Source organism: Bufo gargarizans, chromosome 9 (assembly GCF_014858855.1).
Source record: "Bufo gargarizans isolate SCDJY-AF-19 chromosome 9, ASM1485885v1, whole genome shotgun sequence".
Lineage (NCBI taxonomy): Eukaryota > Metazoa > Chordata > Amphibia > Anura > Bufonidae > Bufo > Bufo gargarizans.
Window position 1 is genome coordinate 3,472,995 of NC_058088.1, and position 18,927 is coordinate 3,491,921.

At 46.1% G+C, this 18,927-nt stretch overlaps 1 protein-coding gene across 2 annotated transcripts in view; it reads left to right on the top strand.

The window, feature by feature from the left end:
* The window catches only part of SLC8A2 (solute carrier family 8 member A2), a 129,601-nt gene that overhangs the window by 84,324 nt on the left and 26,350 nt on the right, over window positions 1-18,927 (top strand). The window contains exons 3-4 of one of the 2 annotated variants that reach the window (XM_044306555.1): window positions 14,766-14,857; window positions 18,711-18,725. In XM_044306555.1, coding sequence (XP_044162490.1) covers window positions 14,766-14,857; window positions 18,711-18,725 — 107 coding nt within the window. Of the gene's footprint in view, window positions 1-14,765; window positions 14,870-18,710; window positions 18,726-18,927 lie in introns of both variants that reach the window. The other variant, XM_044306554.1, reaches the window with a different exon arrangement.

Sequence of the window (18,927 nt, forward strand, 5' to 3'; positions counted from 1 at the left end):
GGACCTTCTGTATCTGAGATTTCAACAGCTCTGGGGACTGCCCTACCAAGAGAAGGTCGTCCAGGTATGAGATTATAATGATGTCTGACCTTACTTCTGCCATTACCTCCGCCATTAGCTTTGTGAAGAGCCTCGGCACCTGCGATATCCCAAAAGGAAGTGCTCTGAACTGCAAATGGACGATTGATTCTCCCATCTTCACTGCTACCCTCAAGTATCTTTGGGACAAAGGATGAATGGGCACGTGATAGTAGGCCTCTTTTATGTCTATTGAGGCCATCACGCAGTTGGGGAACAGATGGAGGACCGTGGAAGAGATGGATTCCATCCTGAATTTCTGGTAGGACAGATACTGGTTGAGACCCTTCAGATTTATTATCAGCCTGAACGTACCGTTGGGCTTGGGGACCAGAAATAAGGTTGGATAAAAACCCTCTCCTTGTTCGTTCTTTGGGACTGGAACAAGGACTGCCTTTTCCAGGAGGTTGTTTATTTCCTCCGAAAGTGCCGCCTGTTTTGGAGAATTTTGGTTTAATGAAGTAATTTTGAATGTCCTGGGTGGTAGTCTCTTGAAGTCTAGGCGATAGCCTTCCTTTATAATATCCTTTACCCAGGCGCTTGCGGTAATATTTCGCCAGGCCGGAAAAAATAAAGAAAGACGACCGCCTACTTGGGGTCTGGGATCATTGTTGAGTGGAACTTGATGTTTGAGGTCTGGATTTAAACAGCACACTTTTTGATTTATGAGATCTCCACTCCCTCCTTTTCTTTTGATCCCCAAACCCTTTCCTTCTTTCATTACTCCGAAATGGCTTCCCCTGTTTAGGAAAGGACGGTGCTGGAAATCCTTTTTTCTTATCAGATGCCTTATCTAAAATATCATCTAAGGCTGACCCAAACAAAAAATCTCCTTGGCAAGGGAGGGCACAAAGCTTAGATTTTGAAGCTACATCGCCCTTCAACCATAACGACCTTCTGGCTGAATTGGACAGTGCAGCCGCCCTAGCGGAAAGCCTCAATGCGTCAGCGGAGGCATCAGAGATAAAGTCCACTGCACTGGACATAGTTGGTATAGCCTCCAGCAGCTGATCCCTAGGAGTCTTGTTCTCTATATGAGACTCTAATTCCTCCAACCAGAGCTTTAATGACCTTGCCACCAAGGTAGTCGCTATATTCGGTTTAAAGGCAGAAGTGGAAGCTTCCCAATTCTTCCTTAAGTATGCATCAGCCCTTTTGTCCATGGGATCTTTAAGGGACCCTAAATCCTCAAACGGGAGAGCTGACTTCTTATTTATCTTAGCTACGGGAGCGTCTACCCTCGGTACCTCCTGCCAAGCTGACACTTCCTGATCGTCAAAGGGGTACTCTCTCTTGACCGCTCTAGGGATAAAGAATTTTTTATCGGGCTTCTCCCATTCACGTTTAATCAGGTCCTTGATACAGTCCTGAATGGGGAACACCCTAGACTTTTTAGGCTTTAGGCTGTCAAACATTAGCTCTGGTCTAGACCTGGACTCCTTTTCTTCCTCAAGCTCCATCGTGGATCTAACCGCCTTCAATAGTAGATCCGTATCTTCCGCTCTAAATAACGGCTTCCCTGTCAAATCCTCAGAGGAGGAATCTGAGTCTGCAATAGCTCCCTCCTCAGACCCAGAGTCCATAGTATCCTCCACTATCGCCTGGGCCCTCTTATGTCTGGATGAGCTAGGCAGGGATTTTTTAAGCTCCTCCTCAGAAGAACGGACTTAATTTTTAACTAAATCCTGGATACTTTGCAATAAAGATGGCGACTCCTCTGCCACTAACTTATCCAGACATGGTTGACAACATGTTTTGGGGTAAGACGGATCCAACTTCCGCTTGCAAATTCCACACTCCTTAGCTCTCGTTTTGTGTGAAGCTTTTCTTGGGGCTTCTTTAACCTGCATTTAATAAAACAGCCTAATCAGTCTAACCTGACCACAATAAAAACTCCCCAAAGGGAGATGGTGTGGGTTAACCCCTCTTACCCCCAGGAGTACCATGCTGGATTCCGAAAGCTGCTCCTGTCTGTCGGTGCGCTGTTGTACTTCCCCTTCTTCTTGCATGATAATGCTGCTTCAAGGGGGGCCAATGGAGGGCTGTAGGTGCCGCCTGGCGTCCGGTCAGTATCTGCCTGCTGCTGCTCCCTCCACGCTGGCCGGCCGGCGTTCCCTTTTTCAAATGGGCCGCGCAGCGCCCGCCATGTTCAAGCTCCTCCCCTTTTCCGGCCGGTGGAACGCACACGTCACTTCCGGTGCAACGCGCACGCCCAGCTCAGCCAGCCTCAATGAGAGGAGAAGACGTACCTCCCCCCTCACGCCGCAACTTCGCCGGCAGGCAGGGTCACAAGGCAGCTACAGGCATCCCCCCATGGCTCTGAAGAAGGGAAAAAAAGCAGCAGACGCCGGGCTTCTCAGCGGCTCCTAGTGGAGACTTACGCCGACAGGTACCTCCACTAGGTTTCCCTTTTAACCCTAGAGGTCCTGCAGCCGAAAAATAGACCTGGAAAGAAATCCTCCTGTCCCTGGACAGGAAACAGGAAAGAACTGAGCAGTGGAAGGCAAGGGACCAATTTAAAGATCTGGGAAGTTCCTGTTTTCTGTCCGGAGGGGGGAGGATCTCTCACAGGTGTTGTCATGGGGCGTAATGGAAACACCGCCCAGCAGAACCAAATACCACAGTGCAGCACAATATACTGCCCCAGCAGAACCAAATACCACAGTGCAGCACAATATACCGCCCCAGCAGAACCAAATACCACAGTGCAGCAAAAAATACTGCCCCAGCAGAACCAAATACCACAGTGCAGCAAAAAATACTGCCCCAGCAGAACCAAATACTACAGTGTAGTAAACAATACCGCCCCAGCAGAACAAAATACCACAGTGCAGCACAAGATACTACCACATACACCTCAGTATAAAACCATATCATGGTCCTGAGCAGGCTCGGACCGGCCCACCGGGGAGTCGGGGGATTCCTTGGTAGGCCCCCAGTCTCCTGCGCCCGAGATAAGATGGAGGAGTAATTATTTCTCCTTTCTCAGGAGAGATAATTATTGTAACCACTAGGTGGCAGTATCGCACAGTCATGCAGCCTCCTACTGGTGTACATTGTGCAGGAGGCCCCGCAGTATCTTCTAGACTTCTGGGGCTGCTGGCAGTGAAGGAGGAGAGAAGGTGTCTGCCTCCTCCTTCCCTCCCTGCTGTCAGAAAACTGGCTGCTGGAGAGAAGGACTCTTCTGCGGTGCTGGGCTGGTTTCTCAGGTGTGTGACAGTAGTGAGCTGTAGGAGACTGTAAGGGGGAAATAGGGGATTTGTTTATAGCAGACTCTGATCTGTGCATGTGTGCTGCTCTCTGCAGAGTTCAGAGTGGTATTGGGGGGACTCTGCCCTAGGTCCCACAATGCCTCTGCTTTAGGTGCACCCCCATAAGTGCCCCAGCTCCAGATGCCCCCCCAATTCCCCCACTCTAAAAGCACTGCTAATATTGAGTCTTCTCCAGTTGCCCTCCTAATGCCCCTGCAGCTGCTCCAGGATCACCACTATTACCCTGCCTCAGGTGACCCTAATGCCTCTGCTTTAGGTGCACCCCCATAAATGCCCCAACTTCAGATGCCCCCACTCTAAGTGCACCGCTAATGTTGCCTCTTCTCCAGTTACCCCTGCTCCAGGATGCCTCTGTTTCAGTTATGACCCTCCGTTTGTGCCCTTTGCTCATGTTGCTCCTCTAGAACCTTTGCTTGGGCTTTGTTAAAAGTTGTGACCTGCAAAGTGATTTAGACTTATGAACCACACACTGGTAGGCCAAGCATACAATAGTTGGCTTTGCCAATTCCTCCCAAAATTCAAAATACAAAAAACGAATCCCCTATTAAGGGACAGAGGGAGATAAAACCTAAAATTGAATAATTAGGTAAAAATGTGATACCGCGCTAGCCACGGATAAATACCCTCAATAACAATAGACAAGCCCTACATGGGCCAAAACAAACAAACACTGAGTGGTAGCTGTCGAAGTTGGTGGTCGTAACTTTCCAGTGAGGTGGGCTTCCAAGCAGTGGGTTTCCCGGTATGATGTGGATGGATGGATCGAGTGGACTGAGGTACCATTCAGAGAAAATGCCAACATATAGCTAAAGATAGGAGTCAGGAGCACCAGTCCCTAATTCACCCTATCAAGGGGGCAGGGACTATTGTCAACCAACCTATCTATACAAAGTGCTTGCCCCGCAAGGGGCGACCCCATCCGGATACCTTTCCCTGTTACCGGGCAGTATCCCTAGTGAACTCTACTGAGTTGGATGTTTTGTTGGATGTTTTGCAGTCTGCAAACTGCGAATCCGCAAAACATGAATACTGGGTGTGTGCATTTCACATTATGCGGAACAGAACAGCCGGCCTCTAATAGAACAGTCCTATCCTTGTCGGTAGTGCCGACAATAATAGGACATGTTCTGTAATTTTGCGTAACGACCAGGCAGACATACAGAGTCATTTCCGTTTTTTGCGGCCCTATTGAAGTGAATGGTTTCACATACAGGCCACAAAAAAATAAGAATAATGGTACACTGTTACACTGTACCAGTTAAACAGTTACACTGGTGGGCCCTAGGTCCCCCAGTCCGACACTGGTCCTGAGGAAGGCAATACAGTTGAATTCAGAAGGGCACCTGTGGCCGCTGGCCAGGTACATAGGTGCCTGATTCTCCTACATGAATGCTGAGAGCAATAGATCTTTATCTTGGTCCGGGGCAGCCCTCGGGGCATCAGCCCACTGGCCTCAAAATCACTGGCCAAACACGGACTGTGTGAATGAGGCCTTACTAGCAGCATGTGGTAGGACATGGACATTTTTGGTCTTTTCATTTTGTCATCAGTTTTTTCTTACGTATAGTAAAATAAATATGTATAAAAATACTACTAATAATAATAATTAAATAGACACAAGTGTGAACATTGTCTTACTCCCCAACCGTGGCATGCATAGCTGAGAAGTGGCCCTGTAGCATAGACCAATATCATGCTGCCCATTTTGCCTCCTAGGCCTGGACCCCTCCACACTCTGTACATGTATAGATAGGGGTCCGTCAGGTCAACCGGAGCATTTTGTGCTAATTTCTCCGGCTTTTCTAATGCAATCTGTCACGCACCCCTAACAAAAGCCTCCAAGTCAGATGTGAACACAGCCCAATGCTTATTTTTAACCCATTATATTCTTTATATAAGCGTAATACATCAGAAGCACAAATAGGCGTCCTGCCCTGGTAGTCTGCTACAGTGTAGTTAATGGGGTTGTCTCATCTGAGACAGTGCCGCTAGGACATGACGCCAATGTCAGATAGGCGTGGGTCTTACACTTGCCTCTAGAATGGGGCTCCCTCCATTCACTTCTATGGGAGTTCCGAAAATAGCAGAGCACTGGCATAGAGGTAAATGGAGAGGTGGCCGTGCATGTGCGGTGATCTCTCCATTCATGTCTACGGGACTTCCGAGTACGTTCGCTCGACTATTTTTGGAACTCCCATAGAAGTGAATAGAGGGCACCCCATGCATGCGCAGCGTGCTCTCATTCGCTTTGGGGGCTCCGTTCTAGAGCTAGGTGCAGGTCCTAGAGGTGGGACGACCTGAACCTATCTGACATTGGTGGGATATCCTAGCGATATGCCCCCAATGTCCCAGATGACACAACCCCTTTAAGAAGTATCACGGCTTATGCCCATGAACGTAAGGGTTCCGTGCCCGTGCTGCGGACCGCAAATTGCAGTCCACAATGCACGGGCGCCGACCGTGGGGCAGCCGCATGTGGATCGTGGACCCATTTACTTGAATGGGGTTCGCTATCCGTATCCGATGGTCCGCAACTCAAAAAAGTAGTGCATGCACTACTTTTTTGCGGTGCGGAGGCACGGCCATAAACACCACGGAAGCACTCTGTAGTGCTTCGGTGGGGTTCCGATCCGTGCCGCAGTTCCGCATCTCCGTGATTGCTACCCATTGAAGTGAATGGGTGCGCGATCCGTGGTGCTGGGTGCAGACGGCCGATGCCTGTGTATTGCAGACCCCCTGTATGCGGGCCGCAATACTGCCACGGCCGGGCAGCGGTCATGTGCATGAGCCCTCAGTCTGGATTCTAGGCGGTTTAGCCCATAGAATATTGTCTGGATGTAATTGTAGCAAACTGTGACATGGTTTACAGACTAAAAAATTGCAGTAAGCAGAGATATTGAAAATGGCAATGAATTGAAACACTGAAATTAGGCACAAATGAATCTTTTCCATTGTATTACTGTGACTGTATAAAGCCAGGAACATCACCAAGTCCAGTCCATGGATAAAGATGCCACATCCCCACAAGGCCTAGTAATGGCAGCACCACCGCGTGTCATTGTAGGAATGAGACTTACATAAGAACATGTCTTCTCGCTCTTTCTGACATTTCTGAATCTCATCTCTTTCTGACATCCGGATGGTGAGACGAGCAGAATCCCTGCACAGAACGCAGCCTCACCTCCACCACATCACACGTAAAGTCCATGGAAGGGTCCCCTCCCGGCTGCCAAGGCTCGGGCTGCGTGGGCGTCTGTGCAAGATGAAATCTGTTCCCCGTACACTCTTTGCCACTCTGAAAAACACAAATGAAAGAATTGCTTTTCCTTCCTCAAGCCGCCTCACGTAATTGAGATGCTGCAGAGGGGGCTGAAATGGTGCAACAGGACAAAGCCAAGGATATGTGTAAGCGAGGGGACTGTCACAACAAGAGGCCATGAAGACCGGGTGGAGGGGTGTCAGGTGCAGAGCGGGGGGTGTCAGATGCAGAGCGGGGGGCACACTGCACACCCCATGCCAGTTTACTCTCCAAATAACTAAAACATATCAAGAAGCAGGATTGGTTCACGCGCATTGCACGGGTGTTGTTGCTGGTACACCCTCACCCATAAATCAGCACTCCAAATCCTGAGCCCATGAGTCGAGAAGGACACACAACCTTTCTTGGAAGTAGCCAGGACGATTTATTAAAGAAACCGATAAGTTACAAGGAAATTCACTGTTAAACCAGGCACTATGTCTTGTAGGACTAGTTCAGCTGAATGTAATGATACCTGTCACTTAGTGATCCGTTGCCATTAAGTGCACCAAGCGCGGGCCCAAACCACTCTGTGCACCCTTGCTCCTCCTCCTTCCTCTGCCAGCCCCTTCCTCTTCTTCTTGATTGGCGGGGCCAGGTGCAGGAACCTGACCATGCCGATCAAGAATGAGAGGGATGGGCTGGCAGAGGAAGCAGGAGGAGCAAGAGTGCACAGGGTGGTTTGGGCCTGCCCTCAGTGCACTTTATAGAGGACAGAGTCTGTCAAAGTGGTGGTGATGGGGAACTCACTAAGAGACTTCATAAGGGCCTGGATGTATTTCTGGAGTGTAAAAATATTCCAGGTTGTAGATAAAGGGGTTGGCCCATCTCGCACTTTGGTGGTATATCACTAGGACCACCTCTAGAATGGGTTCCCCAAAGTGAACGAGGACACACTTTGCAAGTGTGGCCACTCTTAATTCACTTCTATGGGAGTGCCGAAAATAGACGCACCTATCAGACATTGGTGGCATATCCTAGCGAGATGTCACTAAAGTGCGAGATGGGCCAAACCCTTAATTCAGGCATCCTCAAACTGCGGCCCTCCAGCTGTTGCAAAACTACAACTCCCAGCATGCCCGAACAGCCTACAGGTATCAGCCTACAGCAGGGCATTGTGGGAGTTGTAGTCTTACAACAGCTGGAGGGCCGCAGTTTGAGGATGCCTGGTTTAATTGATTACTGGAGAACAGCCATTGATTCTAACATATATCTATTTCATATTTATCTATCTATCTAAAAATTTTACTTGAGTGTATCCTAAAACAACTCATCAACACGTGATTTAGACTTAGGCATCAAAAGTATAATTAAAGAACATTGATTACAAATTACATTTTCTTCCATAACTACTAGGCTACACGGACATTAGAGATCGATGATCGTGCAAGTGATCTCCGGGAGTAACTCAATGTTCCAGATTGATGGCTTTGCAACAGATATGCATGGTCCATTAGGTGAATCTCCAGTCGTGGCACCAAGCAGATATGTTTTTCCAGTTGTTAGAAGCTACCGTCATGCGAAGGGACACATAAGGGACCACAGCAGCGAGTGGAGGAAGTATTAGCATTTAAAGAGTTGTTGGGTTTAGAAAACCCTATTCAATTTGTAAGGAATTCTGAGTCATCAGATGGAGGTCTTGTTTCAGGACCCTCGTCCACTAGTGGCGAAGACAACAAAGAGCATCTCTTGCCCTAAAGGACCTACATGAACTTCCCACTTAATTGGTGATGTGAAATGCTCAGTTTTTCCTGGTGAATTGAACGGTTGATGCCAGCTTCCCCGACAGATTACTACTGATCCCATCAGTGACAATCCCGTTTTGTTAAAAAGGTCCCAAAAATACATTTGCTGTACAACCAAAGGACAAATGAAGAATTGCACGGTTCTCGTTGCTATTAATGGGCTGCTCCAGGTCATTGATAGAGGTTCTGGATGAGGGAAGCCCCTTTGTAGGGTATTTGGAAATAGGTTCTAAACCAGACAACCCAGTTTAGTCACTTAGCTTGGACCTAAAGCCTCTTGTTCTACGCTCTTACATTTCCGTCTGTGAAATCAGTGTCAGCAGCTTATTTTATTCAACCCGCGCCCACCAGACAATTGGAAAGAAAGTGTAGTAACGTGGGTGGGAAAGATCAAGTCGTAAATTATAAATTACGCCTTGTGCTTGATATTTTTGTACCAGCATATGAACACCTTTTCCCAGAGCCTCCCCGCTGTGTATCAGTCACACTCCAAATGAGACGTAGGATGGAACGTGGAGCAGAAAACAATAGGGTGAGGACATACGGACCATGTCCCTCTCCTTCCCTTCTGCTCTGGTAATGGGTTTATTATAGGAGGAGAGCATAAAGCTTTTGATAGAACATTCATTGACCTCGGGTGACATCACTCCATGAATCTGCCTTAAATTATTCATTGAAAAACTCTACATCTCTACGCAACCCCCTCACTCCTCTGTTTCTTGCCTATGGGTGCTGAAAAAGCTACTCATTATCAGCCTGCTCCCTGGGTAATATCACACATTTCCAGCGCTCCACCCCTCCCATCTATTCTACTGTCTTATTCTGTGTAGACTTAGATTTTTATAACCCAAGTTGACCTTCAAGTTCTCATCTATATACACGTAAATAAAATATATGTATATATACTGTATCTATCATGGTGGCACATGCCCAGGGTACAGTACAAATCTTGGTAGGGGTGTAGCTTTAAGGGTGCAAAAGACAGCAGACACACCTAAGCCCTGGTGTCAAGGTGGTCCAAAAACTCCTCTGTAACATAAGAAGACACCAGTGTTATATAGGTCTTATGGTAGGTGAGGACTCTGATCTTGCATTGATGTTATATAGTAATATAGTAATAATTGTATAACAATAGTATAATATCCACTATATAGAGAAAACTTTTGGGACAACCACACATTACATCTACTGGAGCTTTTATGACATCCCATTCTATATCTGTAGGCACTCATATGAAGTTGGTCTCCACTTTGCTCTTCTGGAAAGGCTTTCTACAAGATTTTCGATTGTGTCTGTGGAAATTTTTGCCCATTCATCCAGAAGAGCATTTGTGAGGTCCAACACTGATGTTGGGTAAGAGGATCTGCTTCGCAATCTCCAGGCGTTGGATGAAGTTGAAGTCTTGGCTCTGTCCAACCAGTCAAATTCTTCCACACCAGACTCACCCGACCATGCCTTTATGGAGCTTGGTTCTTGCACTGGGACAGTCATACTGGAACACAAAAAGGCCTTCCCCAAACTGTTCCCACAAAGTAGGAAGCAATTGTCCAAAATATCTGTAAAGAATAAATCAAGGCAACTGGACGTACTGTAGATTTCTTGAAAACGTTTCACTCGTTCTTCCAACGAGCTTGCTCAATTCTATGAGAACCTTCACAGAGGATAAATGAGAACCTTCACAGACAAATTGTCCAAAATGTCTTGGTGTGCTGAAGCATTAAGGTTTTCCTTCAGTAGAACTGAGTCGTCTAGGCTGACCCCTGAAAAACAATCCAGAGCATTATCCCTCCTTCACCAAACCTTACAGCTGGCACAATACAATTAGGCAGGTAACATCTCCATCAGACTGACAGACAGAGAAGTGTGATACATCCCTCCACAGAACACATTTCCACTGCCCCAGTGGTGAGGGCTTTACACCACTCCATCCAACGCCTGGCATTGTGCTTGGTGATGTAAGGTTTGCATGAAGCTGCTTAGCAATGTCATGAACTCCTGGAGTAGCAGATTTTGTGGTGATCTTGATATCAGAGTAGGTCTGGACTTTACGTGGTTTTCCTTTTGTGGCTGAGTTGTGGTTCCTTCCACTTTGCACTAATACCCCTCACAGCTGATGGTGGAGGATCTAGGAGGGAAGACATTTCACAACCTGACTTGTGGCAGTAGTGACATCATGTTACAGGACCACGCTAGAAATTAAGGAGCTCTTGAGAACGAGCCATTTTTCCACAAAGTGTTTGTAAAGACAACTGCATGGCTAGGGACTGGATTTCTGCACATCTGTGGCAATGGGACTGAATGAAACACCTGAAGCCAATGACTATGACAATGAGGTGTGTCCAATACTTTTCTAAATATCGTGTAGTAATAATTGTATGTAAAAGATAGTATAATATACAGTAGTATAACAGTAATAATAGCAGTAATATAGTATGATATAGTATAACAGTAATAGTATAATATCACATAATATAATAATAGGGATAATATAGTGTAATAATAGTACAATATAATATACAGTATAGTAATAATAGTATAGTATAAGATAGTAATGCTAATAACACTAATAGTAATATCATATAATATTATAATAGTAGTAAATAATATAGTAATAATAGAATAATGCAATATAAAATTGTAATAATAGTATATAATATAATAAAAATAGTAATAATATAGTAAAAGTAGCAGAATAAAGTATAGCATACCTGTAGAAATAATAGTATAATATCGTATAATATAATAGTAGTGACAATATAGTAGTAAATGTAGTGTTCTGGCACATAGCAGCGAACCCCCTACTCTGACATCCATATGCTCAAATATGGACTAGAAATGTTGAGGTGAGACAGTCCCTTTACTTGGCTAAACAGGGACACTAGGCTACTTTCACACTCGCGTTTGGTGCGGATCCGTCATGGATCTACACAGACGGATCCGTTCATAAAATAAAACCGCATGCATCCATTCAGAACGGATCAGTTTGTATTATCTTTAACATAGCCAAGACGGATCCGTCTTGAACACCATTGAAAGTCAATGGGGGGCGGATCCGTTTTCTATTGTGTCAGGGAAAACGGATCCGTCCCCATTGACTTACATTTTGTGTCAGGACAGATCTGTTTGCCTCCACATTGTCAAGCAGCGTTTTGGTGTCCGCCTCCAGAGCAGAGCAGAGGCGGAACAGAGGTTAGGCTACTTTTACACTTGCGGCAGGACGGATCCGACAGGCTGTTCGCCATGTCGGATCCGTCCTGCGGCTATTTCGCCGTGCCGCCATACCGCTGCTCCATCCCCATATCGCTGCTCCGTCCGGGGCGGAGCTCCGGCGCAGCACGGCGGTGCACGGCGACTAAAAAGCCTGACATGCAGTAATTTTAGTCCGGCGGCCTTTCGCCGTGCACCGCCGTGCTGCGCCGGAGCTCCGCCCCCGTCCCCATTATAGTCAATGGGGATGGAGTGGCGGTCTAGCGGCACGGCGAAATAGCCGCAGGACGGATCTGACATGGTGAACAGCCTGTCGGATCCGTCCTGCCGCAAGTGTGAAAGTACCCTAAACTGATGCATTCTGAGCGGATCCTTTTCCATTCAGAATGCATTAGGGCAAAACTGATCCGTTTTGGACCGCGTGGGAGAGCCCTGAACGGAAAGCCAAAACGCCAGTGTGAAAGTAGCCTAAGATCAGTTAGCGGCTGCTAATCTACTTGTTGACGGTTTCCAGTCAGCAAAAGGACAATTTCCTATCAAAGGAAGAGATAATAGAGACACGAGTCTAGAAGTGATAACCACTGAGGGGATTTCTAAGACTTGGAAATCAGTGACTCCTCAGAAGGAGAAAACAGTGGGGATTATAGATTTTTTTCAGAAATATTCAACTTGACTAAAAATGGCTGCCCCTCTTGTGTGCAGCTGAGGAATGAGTTCAGGGCCCAGGCTACACCGGCCTACCTGCTTCTATATTCCAGCGACAGATTTGCCTTCAGTACTCTCAGGGCGAGGGCGCTAGTGACAGCCATAGGCGGCCATATTGGATGTCATACAGCTTTCCAAGAAACATAACAAATTACTCCCTTTCTTTAAATTTCAGGGAAAGTCTCCCTAGATTCAGCTGATCACCGAAGATCTGGTTTTCTCTAACCCCGGCCAGGATCCACCGCTATCACTAGGGGAAGACACTTACTGTACTTCATGAATAGGCCTGGTCTCTTACAGAGTTCTGGTGAACAGATGGACCTCACGCTATGGCATCCTAGTTTGTGCCTAGGTCATGTGACCAATGAATATACCATTACTGGCCTGGGAAGAGGTTGCAGCACTTAACAGAGCACCATGGCCTCTTCAAACAACTGATCGGCAGGGTGCCAGGAGTCGGACTCCCACCGATCTTATATAGATTCCTTGTGCTGAGGATCTTCCATCAGTATTCTCAGGGGCCGACTGGAAACTAAAAGTGGCCCTATGGTGCAGGGGGGTCCAAATTGACAGAAGACAGGGCAACATAATTAGGCAGGGACAACAGAAGTAGACAGGGCCAGCAATACCGCAGTACAGCACAATATACTGCCCCAGCAGAACCAAATACCACAGTGCAGCACAATATACCGCCCCTGCAGAACCAAATACCACAGTGCAGCACAATATACTGCCCCAGCAGAACCAAATACCACAGTGCAGCACAATATACCACCCCAGCAGAACCAAATACCACAGTGCAGCACAGTATACCGCCCCGGCAGAACCAAATACCACAGTGCAGCACACAATATACTGCCCCTGCAGAACCAAATACCACAGTGCAGCACAATATACTGCCCCTGCAGAACCAAATACCACAGTGCAGCACAATATACCGCCTCAGCAGAACCAAATACCACAGTGCAGCACAATATACCGCTTCAGCAGAACCAAATACCACAGTGCAGCACAATATACCGCCTCAGCAGAACCAAATACCACAGTGCAGCACAATATACTGCCCCAGCAGAACCAAATCCCACAGTGCAGCACAATATACTGCCCCAGCAGAACCAAATACCACAGTGCAGCACAATATACTGCCCCAGCAGAACCAAATACCACAGAGCAGCACAATATACTGCCCCAGCAGAACCAAATACCACAGAGCAGCACAATATACCGCCGCAGCAGAACCAAATACCACAGTGCAGCACAATATACTGCCCCAGCAGAACCAAATACCACAGTGCAGCACAATATACCGCCCCCGCAGAACCAAATACCACAGTGCAGCACAAAATACTGCCTCAGCAGAACAAAATACCACAGTGCCGCACAAAATACTGCCCCAGCAGAACAATATACTACAGTGCAGCACAATATACTGCCCCAGCAGAACTAGATACCACAGTGCAGCACACAAAATACCGCCCCTGAAGAACCAAATACCACAGTGCAGCACAATATACTGCCCCTGCAGAACCAAATACCACAGTGCAGCACAATGTACTTTCCCCGGAAGAACCAAATACCACAGTGCGGCACAAAATACTGCCTCAGCAGGACCAAATACCACAGTGCAGCACAAAATACTGCCTCAGCAGAACCAAATACCACAATGCAGCACAATATACTGCCTCAGCAGAACAATATACTACAGTGCAGCACAATATACTGCCCCCGGAAGAACCAAATACCACAGTGCAGAACAATATACTGCCTCAGCAGAACCAAATACCATAGTGCAGCACAAAATACTGCCCCTGCAGAACCAAATACCACAGTGCAGCACAATATACTGCCCCCGGAAGAACCAAATACCACAGTGCAGCACAATATACCGCCCCAGCAGAACCAAATACCACAGTGCAGCACAATATACTGCCCCAGCAGAACCAAATACCACAGTGCAGCACAATATACCGCCCCAGCAGAACCAAATACCACAGTGCAGCGCGAAACTGCTATCTGCACCACAGTATTCAACTGTATCACTGTCCTGAGGATATCAATACAGTTGAATTCAGCTGCTGGTGAGGTGTGTAAGAGAGAATCAGTTTATGGCTGAAGGCCATGAGATAGGCTTGGGTGGCCCTCCTGGGCATCGGCCCACCAGGAAATTTTCCTGTAGGGTCTGTGGTCAATCCGCCCCTGAATATTCTATTTCCGGAAAACCCTTTTAAAGGAGCATATGGAAAGAGGTTGTCAAGATAAGCCCCCCTTCAAGGCTGCTTTAAGATGACAGTAATACCCCCAAAATGATATTGTCTTCGATACCCTGCAATGGTGATTGAAGCGGCGGTTCATGGTCTGGGTCTCCTGGCTGTATTATGGCGGTCTAGTTTTGCCTGCCGTGTAGGACTTATTAAATGGAATGCAATGATCTTACAAGCTTCTCCAATTCTCTCTCCTCAGTAAAACCCTACAAGTCAAGATTGTTGATGACGAAGAATACGAGAAGCAAGAGAACTTCTATGTGATCCTGGAGGAGCCCCGATGGATGAAACGTGGGATTTCAGGTACATAGAATTGAACCCACGGTATTTCCCTGTCCGGACTACCAGCCCTCCCCACCACTTTTATAATGCCATTCATATCCCAGGAAGCCAAAATAGTGGTCCAATCGTAGAGCTGCTCTTCTTCTGGCATGGAAGGGGTTAATCACAGCCTCCTAAAAATAGTCTCTTAATTAGGAAATCTATGGCAGCATTTGCTAATGGTTTATACGGCTCACATCATCTCCAGTGGATATGAGGCATCGATTTCCTTGGTAACTTTGTTGCTAAGCAACTTGCAGATGATTACACTTTTGCCTAGCAACATGTTTCCTCCGTTGCCTAGGAGAATCGTGCTGTGGCAAATCGTTGCAAAACAGCATTACCTTGTGGAACAGTATACAATGTAACGCAGCGACGTCAGTTGCTAAGCAACAGGCAGTATGGCAGGAAGGTGTAGATGGATGTGCTGGAGTGAGGCTACGACCTGTGGTCCTCCTGCATCGGGGCAGGCGCTCTTCAGGTTCTGTAGCTATCCCATGGCTTTCCTGTGTTATTAATGGAAGGTTTAGCAGTCATGACTTTACATGGCTGCTCTTTGGGAAAACTTTACAGATATGAAGCCACTTTTTGATACTGAAAACCTTGCTGAATATTAGGGTCATATTTAAAGGGGTATTCTAGCCTGAAGCATTTATTACCCCTCCAGGAGATAAATACTCGATCAGTGGGGAGTCTGACCCTTGGGACCCCCCAACTGGTGAACCCTGGTGCCCATTTCCCCCAGCTGCAAGATCTGAGCTACGGGTAGTCTGAATGCAGCAGAGGTTGTGTATACAGTGCATGCCGAAGGTCTTCAGACCCTTTAACTTTTTTCACATTTTCTTATGTTTCTCCTTGTGCTGAAATAAAAGAAATGTATATTTCCCCATCATTCTGCACTCAATCCTCCACAATGAGAAAGTGAGAACAGAAGGTTAGAAATATTTGCTAATTTATTGTAAAGGAAAAACTAAAATCTAGTATTCACACCCTTTACTCAGAACTTAGTTGAAGCCCCTTTGGCAGTGTTTTTAGCCCCCAGTCTTCTTGGGGATGATGCCACAAGGTTTACACCTGGATTTGGGGATTTTCTGTCATTCTCTGTAGATCCTCTCAAGCTCTGTCAGGTTGGATGAGGCATCTTCAGGTCCCTCCAGAGATGTTCAATTGGGTTCAAGTAAGGGCTCTGGCTGGGCCACTCAAAGACATTCATAGAGTTGTCCCTAAGCCACTCATGGTACAATGGTTAACATAATTATCCCAGGCAGGACAATACACAATGTCCTCTGTCCTGGAGACAACCGAGGTGTAATTCCATTATCTCTCAGGACAAAGGGAAATCGCCAATACACACGGGGAGACAATAGGACAGACATCACTTACTCAAATATACAATGTCCTACCCTTTACAATACACATAGACATTTAACACATCCCAAAATTGCACGAATTAGACCAGGAATTCAAAAGTTAGTACAAGTCTCTTTGGCCTGGCTGTACTCATGGCTTTTCTGTCCAAAACGGTTATACACAGTCTTTTGTCCTGGAGACAATTGAGAAGTGATCCACTTATCTCCCAAGGACAGAGGCCAGACTCCATTAGCCACATGGTAGCAAAAGACAGCAAAATACATGAACTTATATAACTATGCACTATTGCATAAAACCGGTGCATACAACATGGGACCGTAATCACATGGTAAGAGGCTGGCAAGTAGTCCTCTCCAAGCACTCGTGGCAACCTCAAAAGAGGGGAGTTTGTCACAAGGCCACTGTGCTCTTGGGAACTTTAAGAGCAGCAGAAATGTTTTCATACCCTTCTCTAGATCTGTGGTTCCACACAATCCTGTCTCTGAACTCTACAGGAAGTTCTTTTCTCCTCATGGGTTGGTGTGGACTCCAATTAAGGTGTAGAAACATCTCAAAGATGATCAAGAGAAATGGGAGACCCCAGAGCTAAATTTAAAGTATTATAGCAAAGAGTCTTAATACGTATGCCCATGCAAACTTTTAGTTTTTCCTTTTTAATAAATTTACAAATATCTGTTGGGCCCTCTCTAGCCTAGATACAAGATGAGATACGGCCTCTAGCCTGGATACAAGATAAGATACGGTTGAGCATAACAGTATGCCGAATTTTGCAGCAATCCAACATTTCTGTCTAGCTGCGGTATTTTTCTTTCCGTCAATGAGTGTACTTACCAACAATACAGTTGGTACATTTGGCTCATTTAAGCCCTGCCCCAGGAACTCCCCAAGCCTGACCGGGAGTGCCCACTTCTGAGCAGGATTTGCATAAGCTCACCCATTCTTGGTTTGGGATCAGCCAAATTTACTGGGATTGTCTCTGAAAATTTGGGATTAGCCCAGCAAATTTGGGACCATCGACAACTATGGACGTATGAGCTTCCACTCTTAATAAATCTACCCCTATGCCTATGTAGAGGAGCTCAGAGAGACAGAACCGTGACTGCTATAAGGACTTATATAGATAACCAAACTGGCTGACATTTATTTCAAAGGGGTTTCTCAGTAATGTAACAGGAGACCACCGAGATGCCAAGAATACAATATTCTTATTCCCCTACTTATGGGGGAATCCAATATGCAAATGAAATCCATGACGGCGTAGTGTTCTACCGACAGTGACCTTTGAAACTGTGGTCCCAGCTCTCTTCATGTCATTGACCAGCTCCTCCCTTGTAGTTCTGGGCTGATTCCTCACCTTTCTTATCATCATTGATACCCCACCAGGTGAGATCTTGCATGGAGCCCCAGTCCGAGAGAGACTGACAGTCGTCTTTAGCCTCTTCCATTTTCTAACAATTGCTCCAACAGTTGATCTTTTTTCACCAAGCTGCTTGGCAGTTGCCCCGTAGCCCTTTCCAGCCTTGTGGAGGTCCACAATTTTGTCTCTGGTGTCTTTTGACAGCTATTTGGTCTTGCCCATGGTAGTAGTTGGCGTCTGACTGACTGTGGGGAGGACAGGTGTCTTTAAAGAGCCCAGACAGGTGCTACTAAGTAAGATTAATGAGTGAAGTAGAGGTGGACTTTTTAAAGACACAGTAACAGGTCTTTGAGAGACAGAATTCTTGCTGTTTCTCAGGTGTTCAAAAACTTATGTTCAGCAGTGCAAGACAAAGAAATTCTTTAAAAATCATACAATGTGATTTCCAGATTTTTTTTTATTTATTCTGTCTCTCAGAGTGGGAATGCACCTACAATGTGAATTTCAGACCCCTCCATGGTTTCTAAGTGGGAGAACTTGCAAAATCGCAGGGTGTTCAAATACTTCTGTTCCTCACTGTAAATATAATGATAAACGATGATGCTATTCTGCAGTATTGTGCAGCGATCTTCACCATCAGGATTCATCCGACTATTTTTTATGTGAAATTAGAACAGACGTAGCGTAATGTGAATCATCCGTGCAGGGAGGCTCATTATTTATGTGACAGTTCATTGTTTTACTGGAGCAATTCACAAAATATGATTATCAGTTAAAGCAATGATTGAGTCTTACAGTCAGGAACAGCTGACGGGCGGGGGTGCGGGGTGTCGGGTACCCACCGATCTGATATTAATGGCTTATACTGATGATTGGCCATCAATATAAAAATGCTGGAAAACCCCTTTAAATACTCATAACAAGCGTACATTATGAAGGATTCCTGACCACTATAATGTACAAATGACCTTATATAATAATATAACACATATATATGGAAGTTAGATGTCTCAACATTGCCCCCTAGTGGTAAGAGTTGCTGCAACTTCACAACGCGCTTTCATTTATTGATCCCGTTACTTTTACTCCGAGCAGTAAATATCCAAAAATGTACAATATTCTGATGCTACTTGGAAACAATCAACGGGCTGCTGTTGACAGATCCCTTATTTTTATTGTATATTTCTATTTGGTGTTATGATGGCCTGATTGGCTAATTTTAACTTTAAAGGGACTCTGTCATCAGGAAATTACCTTGTAGGATTTGCTCTGCAGAATGTAATCATATATTTCATTTATTGGTCCATTGCTT